General features: G+C 39.4%; 1 protein-coding gene across 1 annotated transcript in view; it reads right to left on the reverse strand.

Moving 5' to 3' along the window:
• Positions 1 to 1,102: 1,102 nt before the first annotated feature.
• LOC131945144 (mitogen-activated protein kinase kinase kinase 13-like) overlaps positions 1,103 to 26,820 on the reverse strand; it is a 38,442-nt gene continuing 12,724 nt past the window's right edge. The window contains 11 exon segments of the mRNA XM_059306150.1: positions 1,103 to 2,180; positions 2,487 to 2,789; positions 3,986 to 4,645; positions 4,647 to 4,986; positions 5,133 to 5,173; positions 5,175 to 5,262; positions 6,064 to 6,180; positions 10,496 to 10,605; positions 11,070 to 11,178; positions 11,594 to 11,752; positions 11,973 to 12,131. Coding sequence (XP_059162133.1) covers positions 2,082 to 2,180; positions 2,487 to 2,789; positions 3,986 to 4,645; positions 4,647 to 4,986; positions 5,133 to 5,173; positions 5,175 to 5,262; positions 6,064 to 6,180; positions 10,496 to 10,605; positions 11,070 to 11,178; positions 11,594 to 11,752; positions 11,973 to 12,131 — 2,185 coding nt within the window. The 3' untranslated portion in view covers positions 1,103 to 2,081.

Below are 26,820 nucleotides of genomic sequence, written 5' to 3' on the forward strand. Positions count from 1 at the left end.
CTACTATAATACCAATTCAAATACACACTGAATATCCAAGTACATTAGTGATTTAGGATCAACTATATGCAGGGGCAGATAATTATGGCAAGAAGCTATAAATAGTATCACATTAAAATCAAAGTGATTTTCCCATCCTCCAGTATTGTGTCCTATTTCTAAGTGCATTAAAGAGATACCATTCTATAAACCCTTTCAAATACAACAGAAGTGAGTTCTGTAGACACACACAGGCAAGCTTACAATTCATGCTCTCTAGTTTGTTTATAAACTTTATCTTTAACATTTTTAGAAAAAAGAAGTATGTTTGATACAGCCTGAAGCTAACCAAATATTAAAACATTTTTTCTTGTTATGTATTGACCAAATAGGCATACCAAAAAACCTTTTTTCCCCTCCAAAACAGAGGCAAAAGTTTACAGGCCTTTAATTTTTTAAAAAAAAGGATAATTACAATATTTTATTTATTGAGACTAGTAAATGTGAGTGAGACATGCTGAAACTTTTGAAAACTTTGACCAAGTATCAAATACACAAGTATTTTAATATGATCGAAATTTAGGAAATTACTTGTAGGCATCGATAAAAAAAAATCCTGTTTAATAAAATTTAATTATAATTTATACCAATTTTAATTTACTTTATAGTTTCTACTAAGTTAATGACTGTCTTGGTTGTTTCTTCAAAAAACAAAAAAAAATCAAATTAAATTATATTATGTAGAAATATTTACGAATCAATCCTTAGATTACTATCAGTAAATTGTGTTTGTAACTAGAGAAAATAAATTATCACCAAATGGTTTGTATGTTTAAAAAGATCCCAGCCAATTATATTTTGTCTCTAAACAAACTAAAATTATCAACCAATCAGATTTTTTGGTGAATTGGGTAAATAAAAAAGTATCAGCCAATGACTCAAGGAAACAAGTTTAAAGTTAACTCTTGTATCTATTATAATTTTCTGTTTTAGACGAATGATACATCTATGTGATACCTCCAGGTTTACTTGAAAACATTAAAAAAAATTTTTTTAATCCTGCAATTTTGTAAGTAACAATCTGTCAGAAACAATCAGCATCAGATTGCTAAAAGTCCCTCCCACAAGTCCCACAACTCCATGTAAAACACATGTCATGAGGTTTGAGAGTAAAATAACCAAGTGCTATGACTTGAATGAGAGCAAGTCAAGCCCCACATTTATAGTGAAGAAAACAGTTCAACATGATAAGGGAAAATGTGAATCTCATCTTTAAAACTTTCACAGTTCTAGCTAGAACATCTGTAAGGTTAATTCACATATCTAGCTAGTACATGTATAATGTTAACATTCTATGTTAAACAACTCTCACCACAAATTTAAACTCCAGGAAGTAGAGAACTACACAGCATCAACAGGTCAAATCCTTAGAGTGAAGAATAACACAGAAAAAGTTTAGCTCCAAATATCCAACTTAGCTTCTCCTATATCCACTGAGAATCTGACACATTACCAAATGTTTGTAAAGTATTTTAGACAGGTCACTTACACAATTGGTCAACTGGTCAGTGGCTTTGTCCTGCAGCAAATAATACAACTCAACCATCAGTCTTCTGCTGACCAAAACGTAGGCAAAATCACAACAATCCCAGAACACATTTTGAAATAATTGTAGACATTTGTTCATCCATTATTTCATAACTAACTAGTTGTGTCCTAATATGCGAGCTAGTGACTAGATGTGTGTCCTATGTCAGTTAGGGACTGACACGTGTCCACAATGTGTCCGTTCTCTGTGTGAACCACTGACTCACTGTGTCCTTGCCCACCCAAGTTTGTGTGGTCAGCAACTGACTAGCCCTGACCTTCCTGTACAGCTGTCAGAAAATCCTGTCTATTCTGGCCCTGATCCTAGTCTATCTGAGGTAAATGGTAGAACAAATTTTGTCTTGCTTCTACACAAGGCGAAGATGAATGACTCACTCAGTGTTGAGTGACTGATGGTTCATGTTGGATGACTGATGATGTGAAGCTAGTGACATCAAGATGACTTTGAGAAGATGACTTTGAGAAGATGACTGAAGAACATAGAAGGAGGCTGGCTACCAGTGGGTGCTACTCTCTACAGACCTAGTTTTGTGTATAGCTGATGACACTGTTATATCGGAACACTCGTCCGAACTTGTGTCCGTCTCAGATTTCTGAGGAAAAAAAATAATTTTTATCACTGAGAAACTCATTGTTTGTAGTATTTAAGAGTAGTTTTTTAACAAACTTTATTAACAAAATATTTTGAGTTTAAAAACAAAGTTGAAAACGAATCTACAATAGAACCATTGCCACCTAAATACTACCTGTTTTAGAAATGTAAATATTGGTAATAAAATAATAAGGACATACAACAATTATCACTAATATAATTTAGACAAATTTTAAATATATAATCTAACAAAGGCAAACAGAAATTATCAATTATATCTATGGCTATACACTAATCTCCAACCCACCATCCTATCAGGGGAGTTAACTTTGTTTTTCATCTTCTTGACAGTTTTCTCCCTGTCTGACAGACCATCTGGTATATAGGTCAGTTTGGTCAGCTCCGCTTGCAGATTTTCTGCACTGCCAGTGGACAGCAGACCGTTGTCACCACTGCCATCTTGGTTGCCTGACCTGTCACTGATGTCCTCCTCTGAGAAGACACCTTCAGAGCTCAGGGTGGAGAAGGACTGGCGGCAGGGGGGATGACAAGGTGTCTCGTCATCACTCACCTCCCCTTCCTCTTCTTCAGACCAGGATTCTTCAGAGTGCTAAAGGAGACAAGAAAATATTTATTTTTAAGTTTTATAATTTAAGGGGATAGGCTCCGGAAAAAAACTGGAAAAAAACATAAATATGAGGCATTAAAGGGGAAATATTTTCTTGCCTTAGGGACTTTTCTGAAAATATGGTTGCCATGGCAATGGCAGCCATCTTGAAAAAATAACTTTTTGTGGAGTTCTAAAATTTCATTAACTAACATATATATTGGCCCTTCTGTTACTAACACTAATAGAGTCAGCTGGCTAGTATTTTTTAACAGAAAAACCGCTACAAATATTTTTTTCCTCAAATTTTCAATTATTTTTTTTTTGTGAAATACTGTTAAATTTAGCATTGCTTTTAAAGATTTTTTACAATACCATATTTTAAAAATTCAAAAAAAAAATAAAAATGTCTAGAGTGTTTTCTTGAGCCTATACCCTTAAACCAAAATTAATTATTTTAAAAGTGATCTATTATTAGTTATTATTAATCAACAACCATATAATAATAATAATACAAATACATAACATTAATAAAAGTTGATTGGTAGTTTTCTTCTATTTTATAACAGACATTATTTTTCTTAGCTGGAGCCAAAAATGTTGCAACACTAGCAAATATCATGACTTACTACACACACAATTTAATAAGTAAAAAAAATTTTTTAATGGATTTTCTAATAGTTTGCAATTAATTTTTTTAGTGTTTGATCAAAACGAAAATATATATAGAAAAAAACTACTTACTTTTCCAATACTTTTAAACATAACATTAAATACATTTTCGGTAGCATTTGTAACCATTAAAAAAATGTATAAGGGGAGAGTTAGATTAAAATATGCTCAGGATAATTATAGTTATATTTATTTTCTGTCATTTTGTCATGGTTAAAAATACCAGTCTTTTAACTATTATTTTATTACTAATGATAATAATACAGTATTTTTACCATAAACTTTATTAAGCCTGAAAAAAAAATAATTCCAAAACTGTTTGTAGAAAATATAATTAATAATCAGCTGAGGAGAGTGATTAATAGTAAACAACCACAAATAGGTAACTTCACCTAATTTAGTTAATTCGATAAACTATTTTAATTATTTTTTAATAAAAATAGCTGATCATAATTTAAAAAATGAAAAAGAAAACATGAAATTAAAAAATAAATAAAACAAAATCGTAAAAACTTTGATGGACTGACCTTGGTGTTTCTGAATCTAACAGAGGAGTTGTTTGCCTCCCTTTTCTGCAGGACACCGTCCACATTTTGTCCAGCTCTCTCCGTCCCCGCCTGGCTGTCCTCGTACCTGTCCTGACACCTGCCAGAGTTCTCAAAGATGTCAGAGCTTCTCCTCCGGCAGGACGGGCTCCTGTGTCTCCTGCTCATATCCTGGCTGCTGTGAACCCGTTTGACCCCCGACCCCTGCGAGGTCATAAGTACAAGATGGTGGTTGGTGGAGTTTGTGAGAGTCTGTTGTGTGAGACTGGTGTTGATGGTGTCACAGTCGGTGTGTGACGTCGTCGTTTGGATGACGCCCGAGTTCAACTGTGAGCTGACAGAGTTCGTGCTGCTCTCCGGGAAATTTAAATTTTCATTCGAGTCTTTTTCTCGGACTGTGTACGTCTGGGGTTGAAGGTCAGCTGGGGATGCCATGGGCGAGCATGAACATGACCCTGAGCCGGTTTCATGACGAGACGAGTCAACATCCGGAGATGATTTCTCGCTCATTGTTTCAAGCGGTTGGTGTTTGGGGCTAGACAGGGGAGATAAATCACAGGTGCTCTCAACATCGGCGCTGACCTGGGACGACCTTTTGCTGCTGCACGTGGCGTCACTACACCCGCCGTCGCAGCCAAAGTTTTTTGATGTTGTTCTCCATGTGAGAGATCCTCATCTCACAGCCGTCCACCTCGTCCTCGCTCCTGTACTCCCTGATGGCTGTCCCCGGCCCCAGGTACTTGAAAGTACCGGGGAACTGCGGGTGCTCTATGTGGTGTAGGCCAGCAGGGTTCAGGGCTTCAGCATTTCTGGCTTCGTGGTCCCGCGAGGGGGACTTGATGGGGGAGGCAATGTCCTTCATAGAGCCTCGGCTGTTATTGCGACGATGTCGAGACTTGCGCGTCCTCATCTTGGTGGGTGAGGGTAGAACCAGCTCCGAGCTTGTTGTCATGCTGCCTTCTGTGTTTTTCATGGAGTCGGGTCTGTGGGCACAAGGTAACAATCTTACAGAAACTTTCTAAACATTTATTTATAAGATTATTAGCTTTATTATTTGACAAGAGCCAATATTTCCAATATGTAACAGACAATTTATGTTTGTTGGGGAATCTTAAACAAAAAAACTTACGTTGTGACCTCTGAACCTGATCTATGAATACGTTTTTTTGCCGAGCCTATCCAATTTCTCCTGGGCTTTGATGATTGGTCGAACTATGCTTTTCCTGCGTTTATTGTACAATGTAAGCTGCTGCTCTCTTCTACAAAAGAAAACAAAAAATTATTTAATATTAAATTCTTTTTGCATGAGGAGTACTGACAATTTGTGGGTAACTTACTAACATAATTTATAAGGTAATTCAAACGAGGCAAAAGTTAGGACTTATCAAAGAGATTTTTCAGTTTGGTATGTACTATACTTAAACACTTAACAAAGAAAAAAAGATTATAAAAAAGAAAGTGAGTTTAATGTATAGTTTTTTAAATAATTAAAAATAATTTTGACTTTTGTATTTATTTATTTATTTTAGATCCCTTAAGTTTCAACAGATTTAGAAACATTCATCAAACATATTCTACAGAGAAGGTCAAACTTATCCCAGAAAAATGTACTAATCAAACATATCCCAGAAAAATATACTTATCAAACATATCCCAGAAAAATATACTAATCAAACATATCCCAGAAAGATATACTAATCAAATATATCCCAGAAAAATATATCAATCTAATATATCCCACAACAATCCAACAAATCCCACCAACACCCAACAAATCCCACCAACAAATCCAACCAACACATCCCACCAACAAATCCAACCAACACCCAACATATCCCACCAACAAATCCAACTAACACCCAACATATCGCACCAACAAATCCCACCAACAAATCCCACCAACACCCAACATATCCCACCAACAAATCCCACCAACTTATCCCACCAACAAATCCCACCAACACCCAACAAATCCCGCCAACAAATCCCACCAAAAATCCCACCAAAAATCCCACCAACATATCCCACCAACATATCCCACCAAAAGAGACAAAACCTACTTGATGAGTTCCCTCTCCCTTTTCTCCAGCTGCAGCATGCAGGCTGTCAGCTCCATGTACAGGTTGTTGGCACGCTCAAGTTTCCTCTCGTAGTGCTCACGTACATCCTGCGCATGCCTAGACAAACATGAGAGAGTCGATTAGCATAACAATATATTATATGGGTCATAGGTAGGGGTTGATTAGTACTACTAACTAGGCTAAATGTGGGTTAATTAGAACCTGGTTATGTGTGGAGGGTAATAAGTATAGGTTTTATTAATGGGTTAATTAACATCAAGTTTTTAAAAAAGTCAATTAAGTGTGGCACCTCACGCGTGGAGTGAGGTTGCTTGGGCAACTTGGCTGGGTGTTTTGTCGTATATAAATTGTTTTGTATATATTGTTTTGTACGTAATGTCCTCTACGTAATGTATTGTACGTAGTGGTTGTACGTTGTGTTTTGTTTGGTGTGGACTTTTGGATGTCGAGAATGGATGAAGGGAGGTTTCTGTGTGTCAGGGCCTGGACCATCCTAGACATCATAAGTCGGCGCAACACCATCAAATGGTCAAACGTAATGTTTTGTGTGGTGTAAAAAGTTTGTTTTGTTACGTTAAAGTTCTGTTTTGTTAATCTGTTTTTTTATTTATATAATTTTGGTTCCATGAAATAAATTTTATTAACTGTTAAAGTTTTTGTCTTATTTTAGTATTTTATTTAGACTAAGGATAAGATATAACCACCGTGGGTTTCACCACGGTTGCACTGACCCGGACAGTTAGATAGATTTTAAGGTATCCCCCCCCCCCCCTAGCAGGGCTTACAAATTGGTAGCACGAGTGGGTCAGTGCTTTAGTCTAGTTAAATTTTTGTTTTGATAGGGCTAGGATTAGCTTAGATACATTTTTTTCTTGATAGGCCCTTTTTGGAACCATATGTGTGTAGATTGTGTGTAGTGTAGGGATTGTTTGTTGTTTAAACACCCAGTCAGGTTGGCGGAGAGACGTGCCTCGGCGAGCCTTCAGTGTGCGTGGCTGGACAAGGCACGGTGTGTGGCGCTGGACCTGGCGTGTGATGAAGATGGCGGCCTCGTGTGGTCTAGACTGGACAACACACACGGGCGTGGCACGGATCTGGTGTGTACGGCAGACCGGTGAACAACGAACGGCTTATGGCGTCATCTCTTGACCCACAAAGAGGGCTACCTGGACACCGCACCGCAGGTGTGTCTATACCAAGGCACTATCATGGGGCGTGGAACAGACTGAGAGCCAGTGGTGCAAGGTGGTTGCGTCAGCTCTTGACCCACTAAGAGGGCTAACTGGACACCCGCCCCGCAGGTGTGTCGAGGCGGACACATGGTTTGGAGGCGGGCAACAGCACGAGAGCCAGTGGAGCAAGACGGTTGCGTCATATCTGAACCAACTAAGCGGACGTTTTACCGGTGGTCTTACGCTGAAGCCAGAACCAGAACACGCAGGTGGACGGGATGGACAGGCAACGTGTGCCATTAGTAGCGGGCGGGTCTAGACTGACCCTCCCCCCCTTGTCCTTCCGGATGAACGACCGACAGGACTAGTAGCGCGGATCAGCCCTCAGTGAAGGGAACACTATCTTGGTGCCTTGAGTTTTTTTAGGGAGCACAGACGCAAGATTAATGTTAATGGAAATTGTTTTTTTCTTGCATTCAAGCTTATAGGCTTGAAAATCTACCCTACCCTTCCCTAGGCTTATCTACTTAACTACTGTCCGGTCAGTGCAACCGTGGTAGAACCCACAGTGGTTAAACCCTAACCTTAGTCTAAATAATAAGCTACTAAAATAAAACAAAAACTTTTACAGTTAATAAAATTTATTTATCAAGAATGACTAGTATAAAATTTATTCAACAAAATATGGAACCAAAAGTTATAAAAAAAGAACAGATAAAAACTGACAAAACAGAACCAAACGAAACAAACTTTTTACATCAAACAAAACACCCAATTTCGGACTTCGTCCTAGAAAAAGGAAAACAAATAAATTAATTACTTTACAAAGAAAAGTTATATACAAAGCAGTAAGCTGACACAATTGTCAGCCTAAACAAGAGGCTCTCATAAATGAAAGTAAAATCTACAATAATCCATGACTAAACCCAGGCCATCGTGCTACCACGTGGTCTGGATAAAACGAACCTAGAAACTTCTCAAAGTCAAGACTAAATAGATCTAGTATATAGTCACTTTGTATACAAAATAAGCACACAAAAATATGGAAAACATAATAAAACACTATAAAAATAACCCTACGTTACCATACACCACATAAACGTGACACAGAAACTCTTCAACACACAGGCCTCGACATTCCAGCAGAATGTCCCTCCATGTCGACACACCACATTCACGAACAAAGAAACCAATCTACGAACAAAGAAACCAATGCTACGCACAAGAAAATAGTCCCTAATACAATAATCAGTAACTTACATTCAGGATATAAAGCAAAGTGGAGCCACACTCCAAAACAAAGTTTGCATAAATAATAACATCAAAATATAAGCAAGACACAATAACCAGGCTATCAATCATTTTAAAATAAAAATCATATCAGCGCCATAATAGCGGACTACTTAACTAAAAACCACAACAATCCTCAAAGGAACATAAAAAGCGACATTCGCCTTCTTAGTTACAAATAATTATAATAACAGATAAACACACTCCAGCCGCTCACATGTAAGAGATGGGTGCATGTTTTATTTTAAGATTGTTATATGCATTTTTTGTCTTACAGGGACTGTAAGATTTTAAAAAGGGGTGAATGTGTGCGGGTGGATGGATTATTTTGTATTATTTTATTTGGTGCGAATCTGAGTGCATGGTGGTCCAATGGGGAACGGCCACGGGGTCCCCTTCCGCTCGAAGCGGTCAGTATAAATTGACCGCTCGGACGATTTTCTTCCTTTTTTTGACCCGAGGCGAGATGTAGGTCGGGTGTGGGCGCGTGGCGCACCTCACGCGTGGAGGTATTTGTTTTTTTACTTTATCTTTATGTGGTTTGTATGAATGCGACTGCCGATGTTTCTCGTTTTCTTTCATTTTCGTCTAAAACGAGATAGTGAGCATCGGCATGTCTGGTATGCACGTGGTATGTTATTTTGTTATTTTTTTAAAATGTATTATTGTGTTTTCTAAACCCGTGGCGTGTGTTTCGGACCACGTGGTTTAGGTCAGTGTGTTTAGGAATGTTTCCTAAACTGGTGTGAATGCGTGTGTGCATTTACTTGATTGTTTTATGATGTGTTATTGACTAGGATTGGCTTAGTCAATAGTCAGTTGTTTTAGACAGTAATTAGATTAGTATATTTTAGTTGCCTCGAGTTTTAGGTTGTTTAAAATTAATGTGTGTGCTGTTTCGTGCAACGTCATGTTGAGTATCGCTTGCTTTGTGTCTGCCTTCATTGGGGCCTTAGCGGAGTGTGTTAACTTTAATGTTATCAATATGGATATTGTTTATGTAGACCAATGGCTTCGGGCTGCTCCTTGTGTAGGAAAGATTGGTTCTACAATGAATTTGTTTACACGTTATTTTTAAGTTGCTAGTTCTTCTTTAGACAGTGGTTAGTTGTTTTTAAGAATTGCTTTTAGAATTGTATAGTAAGGATTAGTTTACTCGAGGATTTAGCTAGATAGTAGTAGTAGGTAGCATTTTGAACTTGTGTATATATTTATGTATATATCTGCCATTACCATGCATTTTTCTTATGTTTTCCTTTTCTTTTTCTCTCCCCCCCCCCCTTCCAGTGAGGTTGCTTGTGCAACTTGGCTGGGTGTTTTGTTATATATGAATTGTTTTGTTTGATGTAAAAAGTTTGTTGTGTACGTATTGTTTTCTACGTAATGTGTTGTACGTAAGGTATTGTACGTAGTGGTTTTACGTAGTGTTTTGTTTGGTGTGGACTTTTGGATGTCGAGAATGGATGAAGGGAGGTTTCTGTGTGTCAGGGCCTGGACCATCCTAGACATCATAAGTCGGTGCAGCACCATCAAATAGTCGAACGTAGTGTTTTGTTTCGTTGAGTTCTGTTTGTTTTGTATGTCTTGAGTGTTTTATTTTATCTAGATAGATTCTAGTTTTTTTTATAATAACTTTTGGTTCCATGAAATAAATTTTATTAAATTGTTAAAAGTATTTTTGTTTTTAATTTAGACTAAGGTTAGGTTATTAACCAGTCTGGGTTACCGGACTTGCACTGACCGGACAGTAGTTAGTTAGATAAGCCTAGAAGGGTAGATTTTTAGTTATCCCCCCCCCCTAGCAGTGCTTACATAAGATCAGATCACTCTCTTAAGCGATAATTAAAGTTGGACATAAACGTTTCAGGTAACGTTGCAGCAATAATGTTATCACACTACTCCAGTTAATGGCTCATAACTATAAACCAAGGGAGAGAACAATTGTTTACCGTAACTCCTCCTTCCTCCTTTTGATCAGTTCCTCCTCCAACTGTGGCAGGTTTGAACCTTCAGCCTTCATTTTCTGGAAGTTTTCTCGGATTTCTGTCCTCCATATAGACTGTTAGGAAATAAATCAATCAAGAGATGACTAGGATGAATCACATGATATAAAACAATAGCAAGCATTTTGAAACAGATGAAGTAGAAAATCCACATTATTACAGCTAACAAATTCATCTATAAAGGTCCTGCTTTGATGTACCCAAAATAAGATTATCAAAAAACAAAAAAAATCCAACAAAATTATGACCAACTAAAGTTGTGACCAGCTAAAATATTGACCAGCTAAAATATTGACCAGCCCAAACATTGACCAGCTCAAATATTGACCAGCCGAAATATTGACCAGCCCAAATATTGACCAGCTCAAATATTGACCAGCCCAAATATTGACCAGCTTAAATATTTACCAGCCCAAATATTGACCAGCCCAAACATTGACCAGCCCAAATATTGACCAGCCCAAATATTGACCAGCCCAAATATTGACCAACTCAAATATTGACCATCTCAAACATTGACCTGTGAATCAGCAAACTCCTCCCTGGAGTAGCTCAGCAGTTCTGACGAGGCAATCTCCAGGTGCATCAAAATCTGCCGGAAGGATGGCCTGTTCCTAGGCTTGGCGCTCCTGCAGGTGAAGTAGATCTGATTAATATCTAACCATACACACATGGGTGGGTGATGAATACCAAATTAAGTAAATATAATCCAAGGTGGCCGCCATTAACATGGCAAAGGCAGAAAATATTTAGCCATTTTTTAATTTTTAGTTTTAACTCTTTAAGTTACAACTATATGGTAAATATGATAGCATTAGGTTTAGAAATAAGCAATAGGCTGATTTGGTTTTCATCACCCGCCATGCCCTTAAACTAAATCAAACTAAAGCAAAGAACTTAGAACAGGAATTACAGTTACAAGTAATTGATGTAACAAAGAGTTATAGCTTAACCAACTTATTTAGCCTGCAATTAATGTAGCAAAAATTATAGCAAGACCAACTGATGCATCAAACAACAGATGTAGCAATGAGCTGAACTGACCAGCACTGCCTCATGAGCAGCTTGAAACCCTCTGGGCAGGTGCTGGGCACGGGCAGATGGAGACAGTTGCTGCCCACTCCCCAAATGATGGCAGATGAGTTCACATCCGTATAGGGCACTTCAGCAGTCAGCAGCTCCCATAATACAACACCATAAGACCTACATACAACATAATCAACTGATTAACATTTTGAAATTTTGTCCTGGAAATAATCATATTTTTTTCATAATTGCATATCTTTGCACAGCATATCTTTTAAGATATATTGATAATGATTATCTGAATAAGCAATAGCTGATGTGCATAATCTGCTAAAATGGCAGAATTGTCTAATTGAAAAAAAAGTTTAAGTGACGTAAGAAAATTGTGTAGAATTACCAAATGTCCACTTTCTCGCTGCACATTTCGCTGCGTATGACCTCCGGGGCCATCCATGCCACTGTGCCAGCAAATGACATCTTTGTGCTCTTCTCATTCCATTCACGACTTGTGCCAAAATCAGAGATTTTTACAATGTCGTTGGAAGCCACTAGCACGCTGTGTGGGGATGACAAGAGGAAATTGGTAAGTCATTATACACTGCTAGATAACTTATACAACTCTTACCACTAGTAATAGACTGTAATCATTGTAAAATACCACTATATTGATATGTAGAAATGGATTCAAACCTTAAATTATCATTTCGGCAAGATTTAAAATACAGGTAGTTAAATCTAAATATGTCAATCTTAAAAATAGAAATTATTTTAAAATTTATTTTGATAATTTATTAAAAAACAAAAAATTTTCATAAAATTCCAAAAACTGAAGAGGTTAGCTAAAGAACTTACGTGGGTGTCAGCAGGTAAGGTTGTACTTAATGTCGGCAGTCAAGTTTGTACTTAATGTCGGCAGTCAAGTTTGTACTTAATGTCGGCAGTCAAGTTTGTAGCTGAGACTTAATGTCGGCAGTCAAGTTTGTACTTAATGTCGGCAGTCAAGTTTGTACTTAATGTCGGCAGTCAAGTTTGTAGCTGAGACTTAATGTCGGCAGTCAAGTTTGTACTTAATGTCGGCAGTCAAGTTTGTAGCTGAGACTTAATGTCGGCAGTCAAGTTTGTAGCTGAGACTTAATGTCGGTAGTCAAGTTTGTTCTTAATGTCAGCAGGTAAGGTTGTACTTAATGTCGGAAGTCAAGTTTGTAACTGTGACTTAATGTCGGCAGTCAAGTTTGTAGCTGAGACTTATTGTCGGCAGTCATGTTTGTAGCTGAGATATAATGTCGGCAGTCAAGTTTGTACTTAATGTCGGCAGTCAAGTTGGTACTTAATGTCGGCAGTCAAGTTTGTAGCTGAGACTTAATGTCGGCAGTCAAGTTTGTACTTAATGTCGGCAGTCAAGTTTGTACTTAATGTCGGCAGTCAAGTTTGTAGCTGAGACTTAATGTCGGCAGTCAAGTTTGTACTAAATGTCGGCAGTCAAGTATGTACGTAAGGTCGGCAGTCAAGTTTGTACTTAATGTCGGCAGTCAAAATTGTACTTAATGTCGGCAGTCAAGTTTGTACTTAATGTCGGCAGTCAAGTTTGTACTTAATGTCGGCAGTCAAGTTTGTAACTGAGACTTAATGTCGGCAATCAAGGTTGTAGCTGAGATATAATGTAGGCAGTCAAGTTTGTAGCTGAGACTTATTGTCGGCAGTCAAGTTTGTACTTGATGTCGGCAGTCAAGTTTGCACTTAATGTCGGCAGTCATGTTTGTTGCTGATACTTATTGTCCTCAGTCAAGTTTGTACTTAATGTCGGCAGTCAAGTTTGTACTTAATGTCGGCAGTCAAGTTTGTAGCTGAGACTTATTGTCGGCAGTCAAGTTTGTACGTAATGTCGGCAGTCAAGTTTGTACTTTATGGCAGCAGGTAAGGTTGTACTTAATGTCGGCAGTCAAGTTTGTTCTTAATGTCGGCAGTCAAGTTTGTACTTAATGTCGGCAGTCAAGTTTGTAGCTGAGACTTAATGTCGGCAGTCAAGTTTGTACTAAATGTCGGCAGTCAAGTTTGTAGCTGAGACTTAATATCGGCAGTCAAGTTTGTAGCTGAGATATAACGTCGGCAGTTTGTACTTAATGTCGGTAGTCAAGTTTGTAACTGAGACTTAATGTCGGCAGTCAAGTTTGTAGCTAAGATATAATGTAGGCAGTCAAGTTTGTAGCTGAGACTTATTGTCGGCAGTCAAGTTTGTACTTGATGTCGGTAGTCAAGTTTGTACTTAATGTCGGCAGTCAAGTTTGTAGTTGAGAGTTAATGTCGGCAGTCTAAATTGTAGCTGAGATATAATGTAGGCAGTCAAGTTTGTAGCTGAGACTTATTGTCGGCAGTCAAGTTTGTACTTGATGTCAGTAGTCAAGTTTGTACTAAATGTCGGCAGTCAAGTATGTACGTAATGTCGGCAGTCAAGTTTGTAGCTGAGACTTAATGTCGGCGGTCAAGTTTGTACTTAATGTCGGAAGTCAAGTTTGTACTTAATGTCTGCAGTCAAGTTTGTAGCTGAGACTTAATGTCGGCAGTCAAGTTTGTACTTAATGTCGGCAGTCAAGTTTGTATTTAATGTCGGCAGTCAAGTTTGTAACTGAGACTTAATGTCGGCAGTCAAGTTTGTACTTAATGTCGACAGTCAAGTTTGCACTTAATGTCTGCAGTCAAGTTTGTACTTAATGTCGGCAGTCAAGTTTGTACTTAATGTCGGCAGTCAAGTTTGTACTTAATGTCGGCAGTCAAGTTTGTACTTAATGTCGGCAGTCAAGTTTGTACTTAATGTCGGCAGTCAAGTTTGTAGCTGAGATTTATTGTCGGCAGTCAAGTTTGTAGCGTAGATATAATGTCGTCAGTCAAGTTTGTAGCTGAGACTTAATGTCGGCAGTCAAGTTTGTACGTAATTTCGGCAGTCAAGTTTGTACTTAATGTCGGCAGTCAAGTTTGTAGCTGAGACTTAATGTCGGCAGTCAAGTTTGTAGCTGAGATATAATGTTGGCAGTCAAGTTTGTAGCTGAGACTAAATGTCGGCAGTCAAGTTTGTACGTAATGTCGGCAGTCAAGTTTGTACTTAATATCGGCAGTCAAATTTGTAGCTGAGACTTAATGTCGGCAGTCAAGTTTGTACTAAATGTCGGCAGTCAAGTTTGCACTTAATGTCGGCAGTCAAGTTTGTAGCTGAGACTTAATGTCGGCAGTCAAGTTTGTACTTAATGTCGGCAGTCAAGTTTGTACTTAATGTCGGCAGTCAAGTTTGTAGCTGAGACTTAATGTCGGCAGTCAAGTTTGTACTTAATGTCGGCAGTCAAGTTTGTACTTAATGTCGGCAGTCAAGTTTGTACTTAATGTCGGCAGTCAAGTTTGTACTTAATGTCGACAGTCAAGTTTGTACTTAATGTCGGCAGTCAAGTTTGTACTTAATGTCGGCAGTCAAGTTTGTACTTAATGTCGGCAGTCAAGTTTGTACTTAATGTCGGCAGTCAAGTTTGTACTTAATGTCGGCAGTCAAGTTTGTACTTAATGTCGGCAGTCAAGTTTGTACTTAATGTCGGCAGTCAAGTTTGTAGCTGAGACTTAATGTCGGCAGTCAAGTTTGTAGCTAAGACTTAATGTCGGCAGTCAAGTTTGTAGCTGAGACTTAATGTCGGCAGTCAAGTTTGTACTAAATGTCGGCAGTCAAGTTTGTAGCTGAGACTTAATATCGGCAGTCAAGTTTGTAGCTGAGATATAACGTCGGCAGTTTGTACTTAATGTCGGCAGTCAAGTTTGTAACTGAGACTTAATGTCGGCAGTCAAGTTTGTAGCTAAGATATAATGTAGGCAGTCAAGTTTGTAACTGAGACTTAATGTCGGCAGTCAAGTTTGTACTTAATGTCGGCAGTCAAGTTTGCACTTAATGTCTGCAGTCAAGTTTGTACTTAATGTCGGCAGTCAAGTTTGTACTTAATGTCGGCAGTCAAGTTTGTACTTAATGTCGGCAGTCAAGTTTGTACTTAATGTCGGCAGTCAAGTTTGTACTTAATGTCGGCAGTCAAGTTTGTAGCTGAGATTTATTGTCGGCAGTCAAGTTTGTAGCGTAGATATAATGTCGGCAGTCAAGTTTGTAGCTGAGACTTAATGTCGGCAGTCAAGTTTGTACGTAATTTCGGCAGTCAAGTTTGTACTTAATGTCGGCAGTCAAGTTTGTAGCTGAGACTTAATGTCGGCAGTCAAGTTTGTACTTAATGTCGGCAGTCAAGTTTGTACTTAATGTCGGCAGTCAAGTTTGTACTTAATGTCGGCAGTCAAGTTTGTAGCTGAGACTTAATGTCGGCAGTCAAGTTTGTAGCTAAAAATTAATGTCGGCAGTCAAGTTTGTAGCTGAGACTTAATGTCGGCAGTCAAGTTTGTAGCTGAGACTTAATGTCGGCAGTCAAGTTTGTAGCTGAGACTTAATGTCGGCAGTCAAGTTTGTAGCTGAGACTTAATGTCGGCAGTCAATTTTGTAGCTGAGACTTAATGTCGGCAGTCAAGTTTGTAGCTGAGACTTTTTGTCGGCAGTCATGTTTGTAGCTGAGATATTATGTCGGCAGTCAAGTTTGTACTTAATGTCGGCAGTCAAGTTGGTACTTAATGTCGGCAGTCAAGTTTGTAGCTGAGACTTAATGTCGGCAGTCAAGTTTGTACTTAATGTCGGCAGTCAAGTTTGTACTTAATGTCGGCAGTCAAGTTTGTAGCTGAGACTTAATGTCGGCAGTCAAGTTTGTACTAAATGTCGGCAGTCAAGTATGTACGTAAGGTCGGCAGTCAAGTTTGTACTTAATGTCGGCAGTCAAAATTGTACTTAATGTCGGCAGTCAAGTTTGCACTTAATGTCGGCAGTCAAGTTTGTACTTAATGTCGGCAGTCAAGTTTGTAACTGAGACTTAATGTCGGCAATCAAGGTTGTAGCTGAGATATAATGTAGGCAGTCAAGTTTGTAGCTGAGACTTAATGTCGGCAGTCAAGTTTGTACTTGATGTCGGCAGTCAAGTTTGCACTTAATGTCGGCAGTCATGTTTGTTGCTGAGACTTAATGTCGGCAGTCAAGTTTGTACTTAATGTCGGCAGTCAAGATTGTACTTAATGTCGGCAGTCAAGTTTGTAGCTGAGACTTATTGTCGGCAGTCAAGTTTGTACGTAATGTCGGCAGTCAAGTTTGTACTTTATGTCAGCAGGTAAGGTTGTACTTACTGTCGGCAGTCAAGTTTGTACTTAATGTCGGCAGTCAAGTTTGTACTTAATGTCGGCAGTCAAGTTAGTAGCTGAGACTTAATGTCGGCAGTCAAGTTTGTACTAAATGTCGGCAGTCAAGTTTGTAGCTGAGACTTAATATCGGCAGTCAAGTTTGTAGCTGAGATATAACGTCGGCAGTCAAGTTTGTACTTAATGTCGGCAGTCAAGTTTGTAACTGAGACTTAATGTCGGCAGTCAAGTTTGTAGCTAAGATATAATGTAGGCTGTCAAGTTTGTAGCTGAGACTTATTGTCGGCAGTCAAGTTTGTACTTGATGTCGGTAGTCAAGTTTGTACTTAATGTCGGCAGTCAAGTTTGTAGTTGAGAGTTAATGTCGGCAGACAAAATTGTAGCTGAGATATAATGTAGGCAGTCAAGTTTGTAGCTGAGACTTATTGTCGGCAGTCAAGTTTGTACTTGATGTCGGTAGTCAAGTTTGTACTAAATGTCGGCAGTCAAGTATGTACGTAATGTCGGCAGTCAAGTTTGTAGCTGAGACTTAATGTCGGCGGTCAAGTTTGTACTTAATGTCGGAAGTCAAGTTTGTACTTAATGTCTGCAGTCAAGTTTGTAGCTGAGACTTAATGTCGGCGGTCAAGTTTGTAGCTGAGATATAATGTCGGCAGTCAAGTTTGTACTTAATGTCGGCAGTCAAGTTTGTATTTAATGTCGGCAGTCAAGTTTGTAACTGAGACTTAATGTCGGCAGTCAAGTTTGTACTTAATGTCGGCAGTCAAGTTTGCACTTAATGTCTGCAGTCAAGTTTGTACTTAATGTTGGCAGTCAAGTTTGTACTTAATGTCGGCAGTCAAGTTTGTACTTAATGTCGGCAGTCAAGTTTGTACTTAATGTCGGCCGTCAAGTTTGTAGCTGAGATTTAATGTCGGCAGTCAAGTTTGTAACTTAGATATAATGTCGGCAGTCAAGTTTGTAGCTGAGACTTAATGTCGGCAGTCAAGTTTGTACGTAATTTCGGCAGTCAAGTTTGTACTTAATGTCGGCAGTCAAGTTTGTAGCTGAGACTTAATGTCGGCAGTCAAGTTTGTAGCTGAGATATAATGTTGGCAGTCAAGTTTGTAGCTGAGACTTAATGTCGGCAGTCAAGTTTGTACGTAATGTCGGCAGTCAAGTTTGTACTTAATATCGGCAGTCAAATTTGTAGCTGAGACTTAATGTCGGCAGTCAAGTCTGTACTAAATGTCGGCAGTCAAGTTTGCACTTAATGTCGGCAGTCAAGTTTGTAGCTGAGACTTAATGTCGGCAGTCAAGTTTGTACTTAATGTCGGCAGTCAAGTTTGTACTTAATGTCGGCAGTCAAGTTTGTAGCTGAGACTTAATGTCGGCAGTCAAGTTTGTACTTAATGTCGGCAGTCAAGTTTGTACTTAATGTCGGCAATCAAGTTTGTACTTAATGTCGGCAGTCAAGTTTGTACTTAATGTCGACAGTCAAGTTTGTACTTAATGTCGGCAGTCAAGTTTGTACTTAATGTCGGCAGTCAAGTTTGTACTTAATGTCGGCAGTCAAGTTTGTACTTAATGTCGGCAGTCAAGTTTGTACTTAATGTCGGCAGTCAAGTTTGTACTTAATGTCGGCAGTCAAGTTTGTACTTAATGTCGGCAGTCAAGTTTGTAGCTGAGACTTAATGTCGGCAGTCAAGTTTGTAGCTAAGACTTAATGTCGGCAGCCAAGTTTGTAGCTGAGACTTAATGTCGGCAGTCAAGTTTGTAGCTGAGACTTAATGTCGGCAGTCAAGTTTGTAGCTGAGACTTAATGTCGGCAGTCAAGTTTGCACTTAATGTCGGCAGTCATGTTTGTTGCTGAGACTTAATATCGGCAGTCAAGTTTGTACTTGATGTCGGTAGTCAAGTTTGTACTTAATGTCGGCAGTCAAGTTTGTACTTAATGTCGGCAGTCAAGTTTGCACTTAATGTCGGCAGTCAAGTTTGTTCTTAATGTCGGCAGTCAAGTTTGTACTTAATGTCGGCAGTCAAGTTTGTAGCTGAGACTTAATGTCGGCAGTCAAGTTTGCAGCTGAGATATAATGTCGGCAGTCAAGTTTGTACTTAATGTCGGCAGTCAAGTTTGTTCTTAATGTCAGCAGGTAAGGTTGTACTTAATGTCGGCAGTCAAGTTTGTACTTAATGTCGGCAGTCAAGTTTGTAGCTGAGACTTAATGTCGGCGGTCAAGTTTGTACTTAATGTCGGAAGTCAAGTTTGTACTTAATGTCTGCAGTCAAGTTTGTAGCTGAGACTTAATGTCGGCGGTCAAGTTTGTAGCTGAGATATAATGTCGGCAGTCAAGTTTGTACTTAATGTCGGCAGTCAAGTTTGTATTTAATGTCGGCAGTCAAGTTTGTAACTGAGACTTAATGTCGGCAGTCAAGTTTGTACTTAATGTCGGCAGTCAAGTTTGCACTTAATGTCTGCAGTCAAGTTTGTACTTAATGTCGGCAGTCAAGTTTGTACTTAATGTCGGCAGTCAAGTTTGTACTTAATGTCGGCAGTCAAGTTTGTACTTAATGTCGGCAGTCAAGTTTGTACTTAATGTCGGCAGTCAAGTTTGTACTTAATGTCGGCAGTCAAGTTTGTAGCTGAGATTTATTGTCGGCAGTCAAGTTTGTAGCGTAGATATAATGTCGGCAGTCAAGTTTGTAGCTGAGACTTAATGTCGGCAGTCAAGTTTGTACGTAATTTCGGCAGTCAAGTTTGTACTTAATGTCGGCAGTCAAGTTTGTAGCTGAGACTTAATGTCGGCAGTCAAGTTTGTACTAAATGTCGGCAGTCAAGTTTGCACTTAATGTCGGCAGTCAAGTTTGTAGCTGAGACTTAATGTCGGCAGTCAAGTTTGTACTTAATGTCGGCAGTCAAGTTTGTAGCTGAGACTTATTGTCGGCAGTCAAGTTTGTACGTAATGTCGGCAGTCAAGTTTGTACTTTATGTCAGCAGGTAAGGTTGTACTTAATGTCGGCAGTCAAGTTTGTACTTAATGTCGGCAGTCAAGTTTGTACTTAATGTCGGCAGTCAAGTTTGTAGCTGAGACTTAATGTCGGCAGTCAAGTTTGTACTTAATGTCGGCAGTCAAGTTTGTAGCTGAGACTTAATGTCGGCAGTCAAGTTTGTACTTAATGTCGGCAGTCAAGTTTGTACTTAATGTCGGCAGTCAAGTTTGTACTTAATGTCGGCAGTCAAGTTTGTACTTAATGTCGACAGTCAAGTTTGTACTTAATGTCGGAAGTCAAGTTTGTACTTAATGTCGGCAGTCAAGTTTGTACTTAATGTCGGCAGTCAAGTTTGTACTTAATGTCGGCAGTCAAGTTTGTAACTGAGACTTAATGTCGGCAATCAAGGTTGTAGCTGAGATATAATGTAGGCAGTCAAGTTTGTAGCTGAGACTTATTGTCGGCAGTCAAGTTTGTACTTGATGTCGGCAGTCAAGTTTGCACTTAATGTCGGCAGTCATGTTTGTTGCTGAGACTTAATGTCGGCAGTCAAGTTTGAACTTAATGTCGGCAGTCAAGTTTGTACTTAATGTCGGCAGTCAAGTTTGTAGCTGAGACTTATTGTCGGCAGTCAAGTTTGTACGTAATGTCGGCAGTCAAGTTTGTACTTTATGTCAGCAGGTAAGGTTGTACTTAATGTCGGCAGTCAAGTTTGTACTTAATGTCGGCAGTCAAGTTTGTACTTAATGTCGGCAGTCAAGTTTGTAGCTGAGACTTAATGTCGGCAGTCAAGTTTGTACTTAATGTCGGCAGTCAAGTTTGTACTTAATGTCGGCAGTCAAGTTTGTAGCTGAGACTTAATGTCGGCAGTCAAGTTTGTACTTAATGTCGGCAGTCAAGTTTGTAGCTGAGACTTAATGTCGGCAGTCAAGTTTGTAGCTGAGACTTAATGTCGGTAGTCAAGTTTGTTCTTAATGTCAGCAGGTAAGGTTGTACTTAATGTCGGAAGTCAAGTTTGTAACTGTGACTTAATGTCGGCAGTCAAGTTTGTAGCTGAGACTTATTGTCGGCAGTCATGTTTGTAGCTGAGATATAATGTCGGCAGTCAAGTTTGTACTTAATGTCGGCAGTCAAGTTGGTACTTAATGTCGGCAGTCAAGTTTGTAGCTGAGACTTAATGTCGGCAGTCAAGTTTGTACTTAATGTCGGCAGTCAAGTTTGTACTTAATGTCGGCAGTCAAGTTTGTAGCTGAGACTTAATGTCGGCAGTCAAGTTTGTACTAAATGTCGGCAGTCAAGTATGTACGTAAGGTCGGCAGTCAAGTTTGTACTTAATGTCGGCAGTCAAAATTGTACTTAATGTCGGCAGTCAAGTTTGTACTTAATGTCGGCAGTCAAGTTTGTACTTAATGTCGGCAGTCAAGTTTGTAACTGAGACTTAATGTCGGCAATCAAGGTTGTAGCTGAGATATAATGTAGGCAGTCAAGTTTGTAGCTGAGACTTATTGTCGGCAGTCAAGTTTGTACTTGATGTCGGCAGTCAAGTTTGCACTTAATGTCGGCAGTCATGTTTGTTGCTGATACTTATTGTCCTCAGTCAAGTTTGTACTTAATGTCGGCAGTCAAGTTTGTACTTAATGTCGGCAGTCAAGTTTGTAGCTGAGACTTATTGTCGGCAGTCAAGTTTGTACGTAATGTCGGCAGTCAAGTTTGTACTTTATGGCAGCAGGTAAGGTTGTACTTAATGTCGGCAGTCAAGTTTGTTCTTAATGTCGGCAGTCAAGTTTGTACTTAATGTCGGCAGTCAAGTTTGTAGCTGAGACTTAATGTCGGCAGTCAAGTTTGTACTAAATGTCGGCAGTCAAGTTTGTAGCTGAGACTTAATATCGGCAGTCAAGTTTGTAGCTGAGATATAACGTCGGCAGTTTGTACTTAATGTCGGTAGTCAAGTTTGTAACTGAGACTTAATGTCGGCAGTCAAGTTTGTAGCTAAGATATAATGTAGGCAGTCAAGTTTGTAGCTGAGACTTATTGTCGGCAGTCAAGTTTGTACTTGATGTCGGTAGTCAAGTTTGTACTTAATGTCGGCAGTCAAGTTTGTAGTTGAGAGTTAATGTCGGCAGTCTAAATTGTAGCTGAGATATAATGTAGGCAGTCAAGTTTGTAGCTGAGACTTATTGTCGGCAGTCAAGTTTGTACTTGATGTCAGTAGTCAAGTTTGTACTAAATGTCGGCAGTCAAGTATGTACGTAATGTCGGCAGTCAAGTTTGTAGCTGAGACTTAATGTCGGCGGTCAAGTTTGTACTTAATGTCGGAAGTCAAGTTTGTACTTAATGTCTGCAGTCAAGTTTGTAGCTGAGACTTAATGTCGGCAGTCAAGTTTGTACTTAATGTCGGCAGTCAAGTTTGTATTTAATGTCGGCAGTCAAGTTTGTAACTGAGACTTAATGTCGGCAGTCAAGTTTGTACTTAATGTCGACAGTCAAGTTTGCACTTAATGTCTGCAGTCAAGTTTGTACTTAATGTCGGCAGTCAAGTTTGTACTTAATGTCGGCAGTCAAGTTTGTACTTAATGTCGGCAGTCAAGTTTGTACTTAATGTCGGCAGTCAAGTTTGTACTTAATGTCGGCAGTCAAGTTTGTAGCTGAGATTTATTGTCGGCAGTCAAGTTTGTAGCGTAGATATAATGTCGTCAGTCAAGTTTGTAGCTGAGACTTAATGTCGGCAGTCAAGTTTGTACGTAATTTCGGCAGTCAAGTTTGTACTTAATGTCGGCAGTCAAGTTTGTAGCTGAGACTTAATGTCGGCAGTCAAGTTTGTAGCTGAGATATAATGTTGGCAGTCAAGTTTGTAGCTGAGACTAAATGTCGGCAGTCAAGTTTGTACGTAATGTCGGCAGTCAAGTTTGTACTTAATATCGGCAGTCAAATTTGTAGCTGAGACTTAATGTCGGCAGTCAAGTTTGTACTAAATGTCGGCAGTCAAGTTTGCACTTAATGTCGGCAGTCAAGTTTGTAGCTGAGACTTAATGTCGGCAGTCAAGTTTGTACTTAATGTCGGCAGTCAAGTTTGTACTTAATGTCGGCAGTCAAGTTTGTAGCTGAGACTTAATGTCGGCAGTCAAGTTTGTACTTAATGTCGGCAGTCAAGTTTGTACTTAATGTCGGCAGTCAAGTTTGTACTTAATGTCGGCAGTCAAGTTTGTACTTAATGTCGACAGTCAAGTTTGTACTTAATGTCGGCAGTCAAGTTTGTACTTAATGTCGGCAGTCAAGTTTGTACTTAATGTCGGCAGTCAAGTTTGTACTTAATGTCGGCAGTCAAGTTTGTACTTAATGTCGGCAGTCAAGTTTGTACTTAATGTCGGCAGTCAAGTTTGTACTTAATGTCGGCAGTCAAGTTTGTAGCTGAGACTTAATGTCGGCAGTCAAGTTTGTAGCTAAGACTTAATGTCGGCAGTCAAGTTTGTAGCTGAGACTTAATGTCGGCAGTCAAGTTTGTACTAAATGTCGGCAGTCAAGTTTGTAGCTGAGACTTAATATCGGCAGTCAAGTTTGTAGCTGAGATATAACGTCGGCAGTTTGTACTTAATGTCGGCAGTCAAGTTTGTAACTGAGACTTAATGTCGGCAGTCAAGTTTGTAGCTAAGATATAATGTAGGCAGTCAAGTTTGTAACTGAGACTTAATGTCGGCAGTCAAGTTTGTACTTAATGTCGGCAGTCAAGTTTGTTCTTAATGTCAGCAGGTAAGGTTGTACTTAATGTCGGCAGTCAAGTTTGTACTTAATGTCGGCAGTCAAGTTTGTACTTAATGTCGGCAGTCAGGGGTCGGCGTGGTCGAGTCGGTAAAGCTCATGGTTGCTAAACCGAAAAGTCTCGAGTTCGAACCCTCGGGCAGATGAGGCTCGTTAGCTGGGGACAGCCACTCTTCTAGGAGAGACAACTCCAAAATTAAACAACTGCTGCCTTGTAGTTTGATCTTGGTTGGACAAAGGCTATGGAAGCAAATCCATAAAAGAAAAGCAGGCTGAAATCGGAGTCAATGGCCTCGATGGCGCATAACCAGTTGACACGTAACGCTTAATTGTGTTGGAGGCGTGGTCGAGTCGGCAGAAAAGCTCATGGTTGATAAATTCGAACAAAGTCTCGAGTTCAAACCCACTGGCAGATAAATCTCGATCCCCTTCAACACTAATAATTAAGAACGAAGAAGAAGAAGAAGAAGTCGGCAGTCAAGTTTGTAGCTGAGAATTAATGTCGGCAGTCAAGTTTGTACTTAATGTCGGCAGTCAAGTTTGTACTTAATGTCGGCAGTCAAGTTTGTAGCTGAGACTTAATGTCGGCAGTCAAGTTTGTACTTAATGTCGGCAGTCAAGTTTGTAGCTGAGACTTAATGTCGGCAGTCAAGTTTGTAGCTGAGACTTAATGTCGGTAGTCAAGTTTGTTCTTAATGTCAGCAGGTAAGGTTGTACTTAATGTCGGAAGTCAAGTTTGTAACTGTGACTTAATGTCGGCAGTCAAGTTTGTAGCTGAGACTTATTGTCGGCAGTCATGTTTGTAGCTGAGATATAATGTCGGCAGTCAAGTTTGTACTTAATGTCGGCAGTCAAGTTGGTACTTAATGTCGGCAGTCAAGTTTGTAGCTGAGACTTAATGTCGGCAGTCAAGTTTGTACTTAATGTCGGCAGTCAAGTTTGTACTTAATGTCGGCAGTCAAGTTTGTAGCTGAGACTTAATGTCGGCAGTCAAGTTTGTACTAAATGTCGGCAGTCAAGTATGTACGTAAGGTCGGCAGTCAAGTTTGTACTTAATGTCGGCAGTCAAAATTGTACTTAATGTCGGCAGTCAAGTTTGTACTTAATGTCGGCAGTCAAGTTTGTACTTAATGTCGGCAGTCAAGTTTGTAACTGAGACCTAATGTCGGCAATCAAGGTTGTAGCTGAGATATAATGTAGGCAGTCAAGTTTGTAGCTGAGACTTATTGTCGGCAGTCAAGTTTGTACTTGATGTCGGCAGTCAAGTTTGCACTTAATGTCGGCAGTCATGTTTGTTGCTGAGACTTAATGTCGGCAGTCAAGTTTGTACTTAATGTCGGCAGTCAAGTTTGTACTTAATGTCGGCAGTCAAGTTTGTAGCTGAGACTTATTGTCGGCAGTCAAGTTTGTACGTAATGTCGGCAGTCAAGTTTGTACTTTATGTCAGCAGGTAAGGTTGTACTTAATGTCGGCAGTCAAGTTTGTACTTAATGTCGGCAGTCAAGTTTGTACTTAATGTCGGCAGTCAAGTTTGTAGCTGAGAGTTAATGTCGGCAGTCAAGTTTGTACTAAATGTCGGCAGTCAAGTTTGTAGCTGAGACTTAATATCGGCAGTCAAGTTTGTAGCTGAGATATAACGTCGGCAGTTTGTACTTAATGTCGGCAGTCAAGTTTGTAACTGAGACTTAATGTCGGCAGTCAAGTTTGTAGCTAAGATATAATGTAGGCAGTCAAGTTTGTAGCTGAGACTTATTGTCGGCAGTCAAGTTTGTACTTGATGTAGGTAGTCAAGTTTGTACTTAATGTCGGCAGTCAAGTTTGTAGTTGAGAGTTAATGTCGGCAGTCTAAATTGTAGCTGAGATATAATGTAGGCAGTCAAGTTTGTAGCTGAGACTTATTGTCGGCAGTCAAGTTAGTACTTGATGTCGGTAGTCAAGATTGTACTAAATGTCGGCAGTCAAGTATGTACGTAATGTCGGCAGTCAAGTTTGTAGCTGAGACTTAATGTCGGCTGTCAAGTTTGTACTTAATGTCGGAAGTCAAGTTTGTACTTAATGTCTGCAGTCAAGTTTGTAGCTGAGACTTAATGTCGGCGGTCAAGTTTGTAGCTGAGATATAATGTCGGCAGTCAAGTTTGTACTTAATGTCGGCAGTCAAGTTTGTATTTAATGTCGGCAGTCAAGTTTGTAACTGAGACTTAATGTCGGCAGTCAAGTTTGTACTTAATGTCGGCAGTCAAGTTTGCACTTAATGTCTGCAGTCAAGTTTGTACTTAATGTCGGCAGTCAAGTTTGTACTTAATGTCGGCAGTCAAGTTTGTACTTAATGTCGGCAGTCAAGTTTGTACTTAATGTCGGCAGTCAAGTTTGTACTTAATGTCGGCAGTCAAGTTTGTACTTAATGTCGGCAGTCAAGTTTGTAGCTGAGATTTATTGTCGGCAGTCAAGTTTGTAGCGTAGATATAATGTCGGCAGTCAAGTTTGTAGCTGAGACTTAATGTCGGCAGTCAAGTTTGTACGTAATTTCGGCAGTCAAGTTTGTACTTAATGTCGGCAGTCAAGTTTGTAGCTGAGACTTAATGTCGGCAGTCAAGTTTGTACTAAATGTCGGCAGTCAAGTTTGCACTTAATGTCGGCAGTCAAGTTTGTAGCTGAGACTTAATGTCGGCAGTCAAGTTTGTACTTAATGTCGGCAGTCAAGTTTGTACTTAATGTCGGCAGTCAAGTTTGTAGCTGAGACTTAATGTCGGCAGTCAAGTTTGTACTTAATGTCGGCAGTCAAGTTTGTACTTAATGTCGGCAGTCAAGTTTGTACGTAATGTCGGCAGTCAAGTTTGTACTTAATGTCGACAGTCAAGTTTGTACTTAATGTCGGCAGTCAAGTTTGTACTTAATGTCGGCAGTCAAGTTTGTACTTAATGTCGGCAGTCAAGTTTGTACTTAATGTCGGCAGTCAAGTTTGTAACTGAGACTTAATGTCGGCAATCAAGGTTGTAGCTGAGATATAATGTAGGCAGTCAAGTTTGTAGCTGAGACTTATTGTCGGCAGTCAAGTTTGTACTTGATGTCGGCAGTCAAGTTTGCACTTAATGTCGGCAGTCATGTTTGTTGCTGAGACTTAATGTCGGCAGTCAAGTTTGAACTTAATGTCGACAGTCAAGTTTGTACTTAATGTCGGCAGTCAAGTTTGTAGCTGAGACTTATTGTCGGCAGTCAAGTTTGTACGTAATGTCGGCAGTCAAGTTTGTACTTTATGTCAGCAGGTAAGG

This window comes from Physella acuta, unplaced genomic scaffold, assembly GCF_028476545.2.
Source record: "Physella acuta isolate Inbredline_101_S28 unplaced genomic scaffold, ASM2847654v3 ptg000527l, whole genome shotgun sequence".
Classification (NCBI taxonomy): Eukaryota; Metazoa; Mollusca; class Gastropoda; family Physidae; genus Physella; species Physella acuta.